Source organism: Vicugna pacos, chromosome 2 (assembly GCF_048564905.1).
Source record: "Vicugna pacos chromosome 2, VicPac4, whole genome shotgun sequence".
NCBI classification, from domain to species: Eukaryota; Metazoa; Chordata; class Mammalia; order Artiodactyla; family Camelidae; genus Vicugna; species Vicugna pacos.
Window position 1 is genome coordinate 14055288 of NC_132988.1, and position 17127 is coordinate 14072414.

Sequence of the window (17127 nt, forward strand, 5' to 3'; positions counted from 1 at the left end):
CAATAATTTTCTTGATTTGACCATGAAATTACATTCTCTTTGCCTGAGTTCTTCTGAGTTATGCACAAGGCTTCCTGTTCTGAATCCAGTTTTTTTTTTCTCTCTGCTATGACTTCAATGTATGCTGAAGGCAAGTAAAATTATAAAAACCTTTAGTCCTTAATTCTGTCAAGATGGTGATGTCACAGAGAGATAAAAATTAGATGGTGATGGAAAATCTGAGCCTAGTTTTATGGAATGTCGTCTTTTTTCCATTCTTTCCTATTCCTTTCTTTGTGTGTGTGTGTGTGTGTGTGTGTGTGTGTGTGTGTGTGTGTGTGTGTGTGTGTGTGTGTGTGTATTGCAGATGAGTATATGCTACAGGAATACAAGTAAGGCCGTCCTTTAAAATCATGTGCTGATAGTTCATAAAAGGCTTTTGACTAGGAAACTTCCATAATAGTACCAAAGATATAAAGGAATTTTAACAATTGGTAGAACTGCTTTCCATATTGAAGTAGCCATTTGTACCTCTCCTTAACTGGTAGTAGTTGTATAGGCTCAAGCAAGGGCTTTCAGGCCAGAAAATTAAACTCAGTAACTTTAGAGTTTTAACTTAATCCAAATAATGCGTATCAAGTAGCTACAAAGTTCAAAGTATTGTGCCATAAAGGAGCGTAATAGTTGATGGGCAGATAGTTCACCTGAAGCGTTCCATGGTTGCATTCTTTACCCTTAAACAATAATCCACAGCTATTGTATTTTAACTGTGACCTGACTAGAACTGAAGTCCCCGTATGCTTCCTTCTGCAGAGAACCTCTGATTTTTGCCAACTTGTTTTACTGTAACCAGAGGCAAGGTAAAGCAGGAGGTTGAATAATTCTGTAAAACTGTAAAAAACAGTTGGATAATTGTCTTATGTCTCCTTTTGTTTCACCAGCATAGTATTAACAGCAAGCTTGTAAATCCAGGAGACACAAACCTTAGCCCTAGATCATTTAGACTGAATGACTGTGACCACACTGTGTTTAGGGCATTTCTCTATCATCACCCGCTCCTTCTCAATGGAGACCTTTATTTATTTAACAAATATCTATGAGCACTTATATGCCAGGTATATCAACATACTCAAGGTTAGACTATTTGCCCAAATCCCAGGCCGCAAAATGCTAGGAGAAGCCTTTCATTGTTTAAAGCCTCCCCTTTTCCCTCCAGATGTGTTAACGGTGAAGTGAAAGTTGTCTCTCTCCAGCTGGCACACCCATTTCCCCTTATTCCAGGCTTACTCCTTTCAGGATTTAAAATACAAACTTGAGGTGTTTAAATTTTTGGCAAGTCGTTGATACTGCCTCTACCCTGGCTATGCACAAGTCATCATTTCAGATCATGAGAAAACGTCTGCCTCACCTTTGGAATATTTAAAACCACATATAGGAAACAAATCTTTAATAAACAATTTCATCCATGAGATGTGGTACAGTTGAATCCATTTTCGTATTTTAAAAAGGTGTTAACTTTTAAAAGTTTTCTCACGAAGACACTCCTGTGCTTCATGTCTTTTCTCATGTTGCCTCCCTCCTCCCAGATTTCCATGTGATAGTTAAAATTCAGTTCACTTCCCAAGCCCATCTCAAATAACCCTTTCTCTAGGAAGCTACTTTGTCTCTGAAACCAATATAGTTTTTCTTCTGGCTCCATAGTACTTACTTATTATCTGCAAGTATTTTAAACATTATGTATTTTTAAGGCCTATGGCTTTAAAGAACACCGTAGGGACGAAAAGCCACTTTAATATGTGTTTGTGTTTCACTAATGCATCAGGAAGAATGCTTTACTGTTAATAGTGGAAGTGGACGGGAAGGATACAGATGATGATCTGTGCTCCTTTCAACCCTAATGTAACGGATCTCGTAAACTAATTGAGAATGAGGCGAACCTAACTTTCACATTGGAAAAGCACTAGGGGAAAAACACCCGTCAGAGGTCTACAGGCGAAATTAACCCCGCCTCCACGCTGTTTGGAGCAGCTGTCTCAGGAATCCTCCCTTCCTTAGAATGTGGGAGAGGTTTGGTGGGGTCGCAGCTGCAAAGCAAGGAATCTTCCCGGTTCCTCATCCACACGATCTCCCCGCCCCACACCCACTTCGAATGGAAGGCGGCAGCTGTCAGGGCATCCCGGTGGAAATCTCTTTGCGAGTCTTCGCCGAGCGCGGCGGGCGGGCAGCAGCTGAAAGCAGTCAGGGGTGGGGACTCTGCTCCCTTTAGACACGGAAAGCAGCCTCGCTGGCTCCGGCGCTGCCTCCTCTCGGGCTCGTTACGGTCCCTCAGGTGTCCTTCTCCAAGTCCAAGAAGACACCCTGGCAACGTGAGGCGGGTTCCCTCAGCGCCAGGAGACCCTACGGTTACTTAACAACAGAAGGAGCGTCAGAATCACCGCCTCACCACTTGCCAAGGCACCTTCCCAGGTCCGGGGGTGGGAGGTGAGCCAGGAATACACCTGGTGCTACCTGTGCAGCACGCCCGCTTGGCCTTCCGTCCTCGCAAGCTGTGGGAACAGCAAGCCCGCGCCCGACGCCCCGCCGGCCGCCCGCGCATCCTCTCCCCGCCGCGCGCTCGCCTCCGCCTTCGCGCCCGCCCGCCCCACCGCCCCGCGCGCTCGCGCTCGCGCACGCGCACGCCGCGCCCGGCAGCCCTCGGCGCTGTCATGGCGGCGGGGAGCAGCCGTAGTGGGCGCAGGGACAGCCGCGCGAGCCGTGGCGGGGCGAGCTGTGGCAGTAGCATCCTCACCACCGGCAGCAGCCTCGGCTGCGGCGTCCGCAGCACCCTCAGCGGCTGTTTTTGCAAAGGCTGAGCACAGGCGTGGGGCGGGCCAGGAAGCCGTGGAGTTCTGTGCAGTCGCGGGCTCCCAGGGAGCGGACTAGGGAAACTTGAAGGCTACGACCAGGTGCACCGACCTCTCTCCTCCCTCCTCTCCTCGCCGTTGCCTTAGGGCCTCCCCTCCCTCTGGCCGCCACACACACCTCCCCTTCTCTGCCCGTCGGACCTCAGGTGCCTGGGAGGTGCTCCACTCCTCCCCCTGGGCCGAGCGTTGAGAGTAACACCGCCCCCTTCCCCCGCCCTTTCCTGCCCTGGATCTCCGCCGCCACCTCCGTCTCGCGGCTGCCAGGCGGGGGGCTAGGACGAGTCCGGAGTGTCTGGGTGAGGAGGAACTTTCTATCTTTAGGGTAGCTTGGGGGCTCCCCGCTTCCCTCCGACCCCTCCTTTCCTGGCGACAGTTCCTTTTCCGTGCACCTGTGAGGAGAGCGTGCCCTGCGCTTGGAACCTGCGAGAGTGTGGGGGAGGAGGGAACCTGTTCCCGGGCCTCTTGAACCCGCCTTGGCTCAGAACCCAGCTCCTCGGGCCGCAGGGAAGCGGGTGGCTCATAGTGGGGTCCCTGTAGGAACTTATTTGACGGACAATAGCTACTCCCCTCTTTCCCCCCCAAACCCCAAAACAAAACCTAGCCGATTTAACATTGATCTAATCTTCCAATAGGGTTTGGCGTTGTTGTCAGCCTCGGGGAGAGAGATTGGACAAATATTCTCCAAGAGGAGGAGGGCGACGCCAAGGACTTTCCACATCAACTGCTTTTGGGGTTTCTCCACAACTTGGAAGAGTGACCCTTCTCGTTTTGCGTTCCGTCTGTGTGCTTAATACTCGTGCAGCGACTGCTGTCCCAGAGTAACTCCGAGTTGTCCTCGTGAACTAGCAATGGCTAGTGAAGACAATAATGTCCCTTCCCCGCCACCAACAGGTGATGACGGGGGAGGTGGAGGGAAAGAAGAAACCCCTGTTGAAGGGGGTGCCTTGTCCCTGAAACCAGGGCTCCCCATCAGGGGCATCAGAATGAAATTCGCCGTGTTGACTGGGTTGGTTGAAGTTGGAGAAGTATCCAATAGGGATATTGTAGAAACTGTCTTTAACCTGGTAAGTAGATCTGTTTTACAAGCCTGTATTCTCAGTGGGTTGGGGAACAAGACGTTAAAGCTGGAGCCATGTGCTTTCCCCAGGCTGATGATAGAAACACGAAATTCTCCTGACCTAAATGAAACAATTTCCTGTACTTTTCAGTTTAAGGAGAATTATGTAAACTTAGGTGCTCCAGGTTTTCTGAAAGTGTACTAAGGAAATAATTGTTGCTATGGAAGTATTATGGGGGATTTTACTGGGGGAGTTTTATAATTTTTTTCCCCTTGGGTTGTGTCTCTAACCCTGCATTTCTCTGACATTTTAACTAAGTTTTTGTGACCTTTTTTTGGACTTGAGAAATAAGGTAAATGGTAGTCCTACCTACTTTTTTTGATTCTGCCATAATTATTTATTTTGTTTGGGGGGTAACTAGATTTATTAATTTATTTTAATAGAGATACTGGGGTTGAACCCAGAAATGCCCCATGCTAAGCATGCACCCTACCACTGAGCTATACCCACCCACCCTAAGTCTGCCTGAGTCACGTTTTGCCATGTTTTTGAACCGAAAATCTTTGTTTATAGGACTGATGAAAGGTTAATACACTGCGAAGTTAGCATTTGTATTTAATTTTGACTAGTTTTGTTTTTTTGACATAACTAACAAAAGTTAAGTTTTGGAATGAATGTGAGGTTACATCTTGTGAAAATTGAGTGGCAATTTAAAAAGAGGATTGCAGCAGAAATACTACAGTCTTTATTTTGTTTTGTGAGTTCATGTTTATCAGCAAAGTGTGTTTGTCATTGGAGGTTGCTGGTTATACTACTACAAGCTATGAATTTTATTTTTAAAAGGTGGATATAAAATACTTCCTTTTTTCCCTATTCCAGTCTTAGAAACGGTTATTTCTAATGGGGGCTTTTTAGGCTTCTGTATTCAAATCTCTTGCCCATCAAAGTAAAGAATAAAAAGTAAAATTTGGCCTTAAGATACTTCCCCCTTTTCCACCTACTCACCTGTATTAGAAGATAACAGATGGGAACAAAAATGAATGCACAGTAGTTTTAGTAACTGTTTAGCACCTTTCCCCTTTGCCTCTATGTTTTCAAGGTGAGACTTATTTTATTCAGGACAGTTAATTATTTCCTTCATTAGGCCTTTACTAATAGGCGAGTCACCTGTGGTACTACTTCCAGAAGGAGAAAGTAGCTAGATGAAATTCAGTTACCTATGGCGTAAGAGAATTTTGAACAATAGAGTATTTCTCTACTAGTTCGTTGTGTTGGTGGTTTTTTAATATGCAAATACTGACACACACATATACCTATTTTTTAAACTGTGTATTATGGAAATGTTCAAAAGTACACAAAAATAGAACAGTATAATGAACTCTGGTGTCTTTCAATCTACCTTCAATAGTTGTAAGCATTTTGGGGATCTTGTGTGTATGTGGACTTTGAAAGTGTGAATCTCAAGGAGTTAAATAGCAAATTGCTGTATTCCTTTACCTCAAAACAGACTTGAAAACTTCTCACTTTTTTTTTCTTTTTCTAAACCTCATATATCTTGGATGATAAAGAGAAATCTGTGGTAGTGATATAGTCCATAAGTAGTTGTTCGTCTGTGAAACACAACATTCTTCTGGCAGGAGGAGGATTCCAACTCCTCTGTTCTTTAGAATGTCCTCTGTGGAGGTGGATGACCACACATGAGTCACCTGCATTTAATCATTAAGGAAAATCCAAGTTCTGTAGTAAAATATTTTGTTTACATGCTGCCTACACTGTAGGCCTGGTAGAGATTTTAAGGTTATTGCCTAAGTCCTTCATAGCTACTTTTTTGGGGTGGGGGCAGTAGGTGTCTGGGTAGAAGGAGAGGGAAAATCTGTTCAGTTACACCTCCTCTTCACCATCCTTCTCTTCTCACGTAGAGTAGAGAAAATTGCTGAAGGGATTGGATTAGTTCTTTTCTTTCCATTCTCCCTTACAATACTTTTCAGGCTCCTCGCTGGCTATCTAGGGTCTTGGCCAGTCTTTAGAGAATCTTGGGAACTGAAATACTGGGAATCTGGTAAGCTAGTCCATTTCAGTGTTGTTAGTACTTCTGCACTTAAGTATTTCCTAATTGATTGGCCTTAGTCTCAGTTCTACTCAAAGAAAAAGATTAACTCATAATGAGTGTGATTTAAAACAGCTTATTACAATTTACTGTGGGCCAGGTGCTTTACGTATGTTTTTGAATTCTTCCCTCATCAGCTCTTTAATACATAGGTCTCATTTGATAGATGAGGAAACTGAAACACTGAAAGGTGAGACAGATTAGTGTTTCTTAGAATGGCAACACTTCTAGGAATACAACACACCTGTCTCTAGTTGAGGTAGTGTTCGCTTCCCTAAGCAGGTATTTGTAGCTTAGGCACAGCTTTCCCCAATGTAAGGGAAAATCATTTGTCCTGCTAAATAAGAGTGGTGAAACCTTGTTCAGATTTCACTTATTTACCATTCAAACAGCTTTTTAAAAACTGCTTAAAAAACGCCTTAAAAGTAAAAAAAAAATTTTTTTAGGTTTTTCACTCAGAATGTGGCTGCAGAAAATTGATTATAAACCTGTGTTTTTTTTTTACAATCAATATGTTGGATTAAAATTTATAAAATTGTGAAAAGTAGGATACAGACAAAAGAATATGTAATGAACTATTACAACCATATAAGCCCTGTGAAACTTCCATGTAACTTAAAGAGCTGGCATTGTTACTGGTATCACTGAATCCTCCTGTGTGCTCCTCCTTAGCCTTTCCTCACTGGATTTTCCGTTAGTAAGTTTAAACTATTATTCACAGCTTTCATAACTTTTTCCTGTTTTTCAGGCATTTTATTAAAATAGGTTATATTATTCTACTGAGTCTTTCTGATTCTGATTACATATTAGTTACTTTAAATGATAGTTTGTACTGTTAAAATTAAACAACCTCCCCTTCCCAAGAGTCGTCCAAATAGTAACTGGTAGAGCCATATAACTTCAGAGGTCTTTACAAAGTGTTGCCCCTAACTTTGCTAATGTAGCTTGACCTTAACACTGTTGTTAAAAATTTCTTTGGAATTTACCACCCTTGTAATTTCCTTTGCAAATCTGTTTTATAGATAAGTTTTAATTAATAGTACACCTGTGTATTCAAGTGTTTCAAACTTTTGGTCAACCTTTACAGTTTTCTTGTTGCAGTTTAAAACCATTTTATTTTTTCTCCATCTGTATGTTGAAGTAATTTGTCGTACTTTTAGACCCAGAATAATTAATGTATTGGGTTGTTTTCAGGAAGTTGCTTCTGAGTTTAAGGCTCCCACCAGGTATTTACAGGCATTCAATGAGACTTAATTCAAGAATAGTGTTTCCCATGGGCTGGTGACAAATACATGTTTTCATAAAATTTTTTCTTTAAAAAGTAACTATTAGTTGAAATATTAAAGCTTAGAAGATGGAATATAATTTTTCATTACTCATTATGTGGCATTTGATACAGGTTCTGCTAGATATTAATGGTGCAAACTCTTAATACCTACAGGAGCTGAGCAGATCACACAAAGGCATCGTCTGTATTGACTGTGTACAAAAAGTATACTTGTAGGGGCAGCTGCTGTTCCATTTTAGCTGGTTGTTGTCCTGTAGTGACATGGGCCCAGTGATGTCGTACCTTTTGATTTTTCAGGAAGAATTAGAAGTCTAGATTTTTAAAAAATAAAATTTTAAATATCAAAGTATTAAAAAATACTGTTTGGGACACACAAAATTGCAGGTAGTTTCTTTTTAAGCTTTTATATGAAAGGTACTCATCATTTTTCTATTTTAATGTATCTAGAATTATTTCCTCCTTAATACTTGACATCATAAATAAATTCCTGAGTAATTTATTCTAGAAACTTGCTTGTTAATGGGCTCCCCCCCCACATCAGTTTGTGTGTCATTCTATAATAGAAAACTCAAACTGGTTTAAACACAATGAAAAGGATTTTTAGGCTCATTTATCTGGAAGTCCAAAGGTAGGGCAAGATTTACAGTAACAATAACATTAAAGACCAGTTTCTTTCTGTTGCTTTTCTTCTCTCTGTGATGTCAGCTTCCATCTGTTGCTGTTCCCCTCATGGTTGTAGGATGGCTGCCACTGGCAGTTGGGTCCCTGTGTATTCTTGTTCACATCTCTTGAGAGAGAGAGTCTCTCTGTCCTAACCTTCCAGACAAGAGTCTTGATCAGTCCACTGCACTCTTGACTGTGGCCATTGAAATGTGCTGTTTGGCTTAAGCAAATCAGGACCAGCTGCTCTACCTGAGGATGGGGTCAGTTTCCTCTAAAGAACTTGGGCTGTGTGGGGACGAGTGAATACACAGACGTCTGTAGGAAGTTCGAAGGGTGCATGGATGCTGGATAGGCCACCAGTGATGTCCACTATTCTTTTTTCAAATGCATAATAATACTCATGTTAGAGATGTTTGTGTAAAGAGAAAAAAAAATCATTACCTTAACTCTCTTTTGTGCTCTTGAGCAATTTTTTTTAACCTCTTTGTGCCTTACTTTCCCCAGCTGTACAATGGGGAAACTACATTGTAGCAAAGATTAAATGAGTAAATACTTGTAAAGCATCCAGGAATAATGTGTGGCACATTAAGTGCTTTTATAACTATTTGCTATTATTGTAATATTTGTAATTTTACATAGTTACAATCATCATATTCCAACCTATTAATTTTTTTGTTTCTATATGGCCATTATTAGCTGTAATGGCTCTTTAATATACTATGTCAGTCTTACTTTGGAATTTATTTAATACCTTTTATCATTTTTAGAGATCACTTTTTAATTGACGTAGAGGTGACTTGTTTTTTAAACATCTTTTTTTAGGTCTAATTTACATACCATGAAATCCTCTTAAGTATACAATTCAGTGATTTTTGTAAGTTTCCAGAGTTGTGTAATCATTACGACAATCTAATTTTAGAACATTTACATCCTGTGTTCAAGACATTTTATAGTTTTAGCTCTTACATTTAGGTCTATGATCTATTTTGGGTTAATTTTTGTATGATGTGAAAGAAGAGTAAGATAAATTCATCTTTTTGTATATGGATATCCAGCTGTCTCACTGCCATTTGTTGATATGGCTATTCTTTCCCATTAAATTGTCTTGGCATCTTTGCCAGATATCAGTTGACCATAAGTGTAAGGATTTATTTGGACTCTTGATTCTTTTCTGTTGATCTATGTGTAAATTTTTCTATCAGTATCAAGCTGTCTTGATTATTGTAGCATTGTAGTAAGTTTTGAAATAGGGATGTATAACCTCTTTGTTTTTCTTTTTCAAGATTGTTGGCTATTCTAGGTCCTTTGCATTTCCATGTGAATTGTAGGATGAGCTTGCCAGTTTCTCTTTCTGTTTCTTTCATTAATGTTTTGTAGTTTTGAATGTATGAGGAGATGAATTATTTTTAAGTAAATGTTTTTTTTTTGCTGCTATTAAAGTGTTTCTGTAGGCATTTTTGTATTGAAATGTCCAGAAGAGGATAAATGTTTTAAAGTATATAAGTATTTATATAGCTCATGAGTAGATATTGTTAGCTTGTTTATTAATGTAGAAAATTAAAAGACATTTGGGTGAATTGGTGCATTATAATAATAACTTCATATTTCTTAGAAGTGATAGAATTGATAACTTTGGCTCCTGCAAGTATGCAGTCTTGTTTCCTTTTGAATAAATAGGTCCATGTTAAATAGGTTGGGAACTGAAAAATCTGAAATTTTTTCTGATTGTGAATTCACAGAAAGGAAAACTAAGTAAGCTTTTTGTTTCTCATACTGACCTACCTGAACTGATCAAATATGTTTAATTTTTATATTATAAAGTATTTCTTTTCATGTATAGACTCTACAATATTTGTAATAGTTTTTGTGCTTGAAAGAAAAATGTCCAGAATACATTCTTCATTAATTTCTGCTTGGAGGAAGTACTGGGGATTGAACCCCTGACCTCTTGGGTGCTGAGCATGTGCTCTGCCGCTTGAGCTACCCTTCCCCCAGAATACATTCTTATTTTATAGTACATACTTAGATAAGCAATAATTTATCTTTGTACCTTCAGAACTTTTCACAGTGCTTGTCAGTACTTTAAAAGTGTTCGTTAAATTAATCTCTTCATTAAATAAATTATATTCATTAGGAAGCCTAGTAGCTATTGTTCTTTTGTGCAGAAGGTATGTTGTTAAAATCTTAACACGTATTTCTTTTCTTTTCTTTTTTTTTTTTAATTGAAGTATAGTTGATTTACAATGTTATTAGTTTCAGGTGTACATCAAAGTGAATCAGTTACACATATATATGTTCTTTTTCAGATTCTTTTCCATTACGGTTATTATAAGATACTGAATATAGTTCCCTGTGCTATACAGTAAATCCTTGTTTATCTATTTTATATACAGTAGTGTGTATATAAGCCTAAACTTTTTTCCCATGCTTTTTTTTTTAAATTGAAGTATAGTTAGTTTACAGTGTTGTGTCAATTTCTGGTGTACAGCATGTTTCAGTCATACATATACATACATATATTCATCTTCATATTCTTTTTCATTATAGGTTACTACAAAATATTGAATATAGTTCCCTGTGCTGTACAGTATAAACTTCTTGTTTATTTATTTTATGCATAGTAGTTAGTATCTGCAAATCTCAAACTCCCAATTTATCCCTTTCCACCTCCTTTCCCCACTGGTAACCATAAGTTTGTTTTCTATGTCTTTGAGTCTGTGTTTTGTAAATATGTTCATTTACGTCCTTTTTTTTTTTTTTTTTTAAAGATTCCACATATGAGTGATATCATATGATATTTTTCTTTCTCTTTCTGGCTTCACTTAAAGTGATGACCTCTAGGTCCATCCATGTTGCTGTGAATGGCATTATTTTTCTTTTATTGTTTTCTATTTCTTATGAAGATGCTTGTCAGGTGACTTGCATTTTTCATTGTATAATTTAAAATTCCCTTAGTATCTGTTTTACCTTTAATAAGAGCAGTTTCATTATTTTCAAAATAGACTCTTATAACGTGCTTTTTAAGTAGTTTTTACCTTTTACTCTAGTTTTATTTCATTAGCTCTCATTTAATGGAATTATATACTCAGAAACCTATCAGTGAGTCTTTGGTTTAAAAGCTGTTGAGACAAAATATGAAGTGAAAAACAAAATAAAAGAAGGAATTGGTACAAAGAAATACACTGTTGAGAGTACACAAATTCTTTGTTTTTGACTAAACTAATTTCATAAAACATTCCTAGTTTTAGATTCTAAATAGCTTTTTTGTGTATGTGTATCTGTTTTGATTCCTCAAAGATTTAATTGGATTTGTCTTAGAATAATATATGTGATTAAAATGTGCTTTATAAAGTAAAGAATTTCTTGTTACTAGATGTTTTAGAAGATTCCATATTGGGGATTTTATAGAGTGGATTCTTAATTTGGGTAGGAAATTAGATACCAAATTACTTTTAAACTTATGTAACGATCTGATGTTCAAGCTATGAGCTTCGTTGTCTCTGTTGCACCTGGATTTTTGCATTTATTTCTCAGACTAATCTCATCAGTCTTTTAGTAATTTAGTTTTAGAGAGAAGTGAGGGGCCATATTTTCTCTGTAAATTCTTACAGAAAGATGAAAAACTGATGAAGTCTCAATTATTTACATTTTGTTAGAGATAAATCTGTTGCCTGAGAACTGAAAAAGATTTTCTCCTTGCCTAATAAGATCTTTGTTCATGATTAATGACTTCAGTGGTGTGGTATTTTTATTTATAAAGTACATTAAATCTCTTATAGCTATGGCCCCTGATGAGGTATTTTGTTGTTTCTAGTGAAAAGACTTTTCTCATAAAGTAATATAAATATATTATCTTAAATCCTATATATATTACCTAATTGAAGCCAATCTTTATCAGTTTTGGTCTTCACTATCATGAGTAAAAATAGTCATTTATCTCAGAGCTTATACATACATTTATAAAACTTTTTAACACAAAGCATTTTTTAAGTGTTGATTTAATGTTGATACATGAAACTTGAAAAGTTAATCCTTATAGTTATCAGTTTCAATGGGACAGCAACAGACCTTTTCTAGAGTCAGTAGGCACCAGTGAGGCTCATTGGTATCTAAAATGGAGAAAGTATTATTAAAGAAAATTATATAAAGATATTATAAAATTATTGTTAACACTATCACAAACTCATTTTCTTAGATCATACTATTGTGAGATTAATAGGTATAAAGCAGACCCCAAATCCAAAGCATTTCAGAATAATTTTCCTTACTGTAGGTGACTTTCTTGTCAGTGGAGGGGCGAGGCACTGCCTGTGACCAGAAGTGTAAGTGGGTTATTTTGATAGTTTACTAAAACATTTGGTGAACTTATGGTTCTTAATTGTTTTTCAAGCTTTTGGGGGGTAAGTTGTAATTTTCAGTAATGGTGAGATGATCTGTGGCTCTTGAGGTAGGGATAAAATGTATTGATAATTTGTGTGCTTTTGAGGGAAGTTAATTCATTATTTTTGAGTTATAATAGATCATAGCATTAGCTAAGATTTATGGAGTGTGCAGGTTCTGTTTGACATGCTTATTAATCCAGTTTACTTCTCACAATTGTCACAATCAGATAGGTGTAGGTGTTTCTGCCAAAATGTCTTGTGTTCATCAACAGTGGACTAAAAATAACAGGGCTTATGGGGGTAAAAATAGGGTTGAGGTGGGCCATTCAAATCCTCTGGAATTTTGTAACTGGAATACTAGCAAAATCAATAATAACCTTAATGAAAATACTAGCAAGGTTACCTCTCTACTGATGTTTTTGCCTTTGAATCACAGTCACTTGTGGTATTAACCCTGGAAACTTATGCTTCTATCTTTGAGATGTAGGTCTGGTTTCTTTAGCTTCTGACAGAGAAAATTTTTATTGGTACTAAAAAATCTGATCCAAGGTGTAGCTTTCTTCATTAATTCATTGCTTTAAATCAGGGGGAAATGCCTTTGCATTTCTTCATCTGTACTTGCAGATTGTCAGATACTTAATGTTGTGGAAAAAGCATAGTACACTTGAATCTTGTACAGCATGGGTTTGAACTGTGTGAATCCACGTATGTGTGGATTTTTTTCAGTAGCAAATACTACAGTATTCCGTGATCCATGTTGGTTGAATCCCAGGATATGGGGGAAGCTTGTATCTGGAGGGCTGACTATAAGTTATAGGTGGATTTGGGATTGTGTGGAGGGTTGGCCCCCTAATCACTGTGTTGTTCAAGGGTCAGCTGTAGTTCTTGCAGTCATTAAACCCGGCAGTGTTTGCATTAAAAGAAAGTAGTTCTGTAAATTTTCAGGTTGTCTTAAGATCTTTATGTATTGCTAAGTATTTCTCTTTAATTCTGTTGGAAGAAATTACACACGGACCAACCTCACTTCTACACTATACCTACATTATTCTACTCTTTAACAATCCTGTGGAAAGTGATTCAAGGCAAAGATGTAAGTTATGGCAGATTGGACTGTACTATTGTAATATTCACTTTATAAATGATGAGAGAGGATAAGTAATTTACTCAAGTCATATTGAGCAAGTAATATTGCTGAGATTCAGACTCGGGGAGTCTACAATCTGAGCTCTTAACCGCTAACCCATATATAATGTATAATTGCAAAGAACCTTAAATGTGAAATAGTGGCTTAAGGCATCTTTCAGTCATGTGATAGAACAGTGAGTCTGGAAGGGTATCTAGACTGTTTAAAACTTGCCTAATATAGTCAAGATTTGGCTTGTGGCAGGTAGGGTTTGTTTGTTTTCCTTTTTAAATAACCTAAAATGTGTACTAGGAAAAGGGTTTTTTTAAGGAATGTGATACTCAAATTGGATGGAATTAATGACAGTTAATCATTATGCAAGGTGCTGGTGTTTGCTTTTTACTCTCAGTCCAGATTTAGTTGACTTACCTTGCATGATCGAAATGACCTTGAATGTTGTTGATCATATAAAAAAGTGGAATTTTAATCATCTTTTTTTGTCTTTTATGTACTAACCACATTGAGCACATTAATAGGAAAGGATGACACTCTTGTTAATCAGTTATGGAAGAGAATACCAGATGTTGTCTTCAGTATTTGTCAAGATGTATTAATGGGCTTCTAGTATTCAAATGACCTTCCCTTAAAGTTGGTTTGCTTCCATGATAAATTTACTGGGTAAAGTTACCAAATTTTGGAGACAAGCTTACTCTTTTTTCCTGTAGATTAGGGTGTGAATTTAACGGGGGATTAACATTTAAATTTTCAAGTAAGATGTCAAAGTCAAAGAATCACAATGAATAGTATTTTAAAGTGGGACATTTTTACATATTGCTATTTTATCTAGACTTACCCCTTTCATGAAAAAGTAAACATTATTTCCAGTGAGATTGATCCATTCATTCTTTCAATGAATATTTATGGAGCAGAGATGGGGTCCAAGTATGGTGCTGGGAATAAAACAATGAACAAGGCAAATATGGACCTTACCTATATGGAGCTTACAGTGTAAGTTCTTTAGCCCCTGGGCACCACATTTCTTCAACTATTCTTGTGTCCTTCAATTTATTTAGATTTATTTTCTGGTATTTCACCAGTATACCCTGCTCTTATTTTTGTCTGTTGATATGCTGAGAAAGTAGAAGGTTAATCATCATTGTGACTTTTATATACTGACCACATTGATTACATTAATAGGAGAGGATGGTGCTGTTGTAAATTTTTCACAAGGAATTCTTTATCTTCTCCCCTCTTATCTATCTAAACCATCTAAGAGGACTAATGCCAATACGTAAGTGAAATACAATGCATTATTAGCTTTTTCTTCTATGCTTTCACCTTATCTGGAATGAGGTGATAGGTGCCATGTAGATGAATTATTACTGTACTTTCTTTTTTTTTTTTTGCCAATACATTTCTATTTTGACCTTTTTCAGTAGAACTAAATTTCTTGTTTTCTTTTTTGCTGTATTGAACAGAGCATATTGACTGTGATTTGGTCTTAAATAACCTTCAGTCATTAATTTGAACGCTCCTGTTTGGGATATGTTTTGGAATACTGAATATTTCTGTAATCCTTTCTGTCCTCTGCATCTCTAGTACCACTAACCTAGTTCAAGTACTCGTCATTCTTGCCTAAATAATTATAATAATTTCCTGTTCCTATTTCTCTAGTCTTTTCTCTTATCAAATACCCTCCACAGCTGCTGGTGTGTTTTGTCTAAAGTGAAAATCTGACCATTTGGTTTTTCTTCCAAAATCCTTCTATAGTTTTCCATTCTCTTCTGGAAAAAGGCAAGTTCTTTACTATGACATGTAAGTAATTTGGATCTTGGCTTATCTCTTGCCATTCTCTGCCTTAAACTTCATTTGTATAATATTGAGCTTTGATTGCCCTTGAAAGGAAAAGAAAACATGATGAACCATGTGTAATAGGGCCAGAGCTTCTGCTCAGAGTGACAAGTCACTTCGTTCACATTTCATTGACTAAAGGACATCACACGTCCATGCTTGAGTTTACCATAGCATGTGTGAGTTTCACAAGGTTGGTGTATATATAATCTTTTTGCTTGGAGGGACACTGAATACTGGAGAACAAGGAAGATTGTATCTCTTCATAGTTCTTAGATTTCCCAATATGTTTACTAAATGGTTGGCTCCAAGTATATCTTACATCTCACTATTTCTCGGTTTTACTTCGCTCTGAAGTGTATTCTTTAGCAGTTCTTTTTAGTGAGGGTCTTTTAGTGGTAAACTCTGTATTTGTTTAAAAATGTCCGTATTTTGCCCTTACTCTTGAATGTTGTTTTGCTGATTGCAGGATTCTAGTTGTCAGTCTCTTACTATTTTGAAGATACTATTCTGTTCTCCTCTAGTCTCTCTTATTGTTGAAATTGTCACTGTTACCATTCTAAATTAACTTTACAGATAATCTGACTCTGTGGTTGCTTTCAAGTTTTTTCTTTGACTTTGGAGCCGGTAGTTTCACCATAACTTGTCTAGGGGTGGTTGTGCTTTCTGAGTCTGAGGATTCATGTTTTGCATTAGTTCTGGAGAATTCTCATGAGTAATGCCTTTTCTTCATTTTACCTATTTATATCTTGGGACTTATAATACATGATATACTGGTTTTCTTCTTTCTATCCTTTGTGTCTTTTAATCTTTCATATTTTCAGTCTTTCCTTTGATTCTTGTTTTTTCTTCTGAGTTCTTCATCTCATCTAAGCTGTAGTCTAACCTCTTGAGTTTTTAATTTTAGTGACTATTTTTAGAATTTCTTCAAATCTGTATAATCCTTGTTTTAAGGATAGAATCTTCTATTTTTTTTACTGCCTTGTTTCTTTTATATTTTTAGTTATTAAAATATACTGCTTTTGTTTTCTAATATTTAAGTTATTGTCTAATACTTATATCATCTACTTGTGGGGGGTTGTTTATAAGGTTGTTTTGTAATATTGGATTGTGACCTAATATTTAGTTGGATTTTATTCGTGGGAATCCTATCTAGATTAGTTTGTGGAATTTTTTTTTAAATTTTTATGTATTTTTTATTGAAGTACAGTCAGTTACAATGTGTCACCTTCTCGTGTACAGCCCAATGTTCCAGTCATGCATATACATACATATATTTGTTTCCATATTCTTTTTCATTAAAGGTTATTATAAGATATTGAATATAGTTCCCTGATCTGTACAGAAGACACCTTTTTTTTTGGTGGAAGTTTAGTATCTTTCTGGACTTCTCTCTCTTTGCCCTCTCATAACACTTCTTAATCCTCTTCCCTGATTTTTTAAAAATAGATTTATCCTCTAATATACAACTCAATGTACTTTATGTATACCAGTTTCCCTCCGTTATTTCTTCCGTAAGAGTAGAGATTTTCTGTTACTTTTATCCATTGCATCTGCAGCACCTACAAGAGTACTTACATGTAACAGGTGCTTAAGAAATGTTTATTACCTGAAATACTGGCTTTATTTACCAGTGGCCTCAGGAATATGTTGTACCTGGGATCATTAAAAAAAAAAAATCAGCCTGAGGTTTCTCGTTCATGCCAGTAGTGTAAATTTGAACTCCCAACTTATGTAAAGAGCATTCCAGGATTTTATTTTTTCAGAGGAGAC

At 37.3% G+C, this 17127-nt stretch overlaps 2 protein-coding genes across 5 annotated transcripts in view; one reads left to right on the forward strand and one right to left on the reverse strand.

Moving 5' to 3' along the window:
• Positions 1-1411: 1411 nt before the first annotated feature.
• On the reverse strand, positions 1412-2761 carry LOC140701019 (uncharacterized). Its single transcript, XM_072975899.1, has 2 exons — positions 2488-2761; positions 1412-2385 (listed from the first exon to the last, which is right to left on the reverse strand). The coding sequence occupies exons 1-2, from the start codon at positions 2759-2761 to the stop codon at positions 1958-1960; spliced, it is 702 nt and encodes a 233-aa protein (XP_072832000.1). The 3' UTR covers positions 1412-1957.
• Positions 2762-2810: 49 nt separating this feature from the next.
• The window catches only part of LRBA (LPS responsive beige-like anchor protein), a 623871-nt gene continuing 609554 nt past the window's right edge, over positions 2811-17127 (forward strand). For 3 of the 4 annotated variants that reach the window (XM_072975846.1, XM_072975849.1, XM_072975852.1), the window contains exons 1-2: positions 3091-3178; positions 3515-3946. In XM_072975846.1, coding sequence (XP_072831947.1) covers positions 3731-3946 — 216 coding nt within the window. In that variant the 5' untranslated portion in view covers positions 3091-3178; positions 3515-3730. Of the gene's footprint in view, positions 2925-3090; positions 3179-3514; positions 3947-17127 lie in introns of those variants that run through there. The other variant, XM_072975847.1, reaches the window with a different exon arrangement.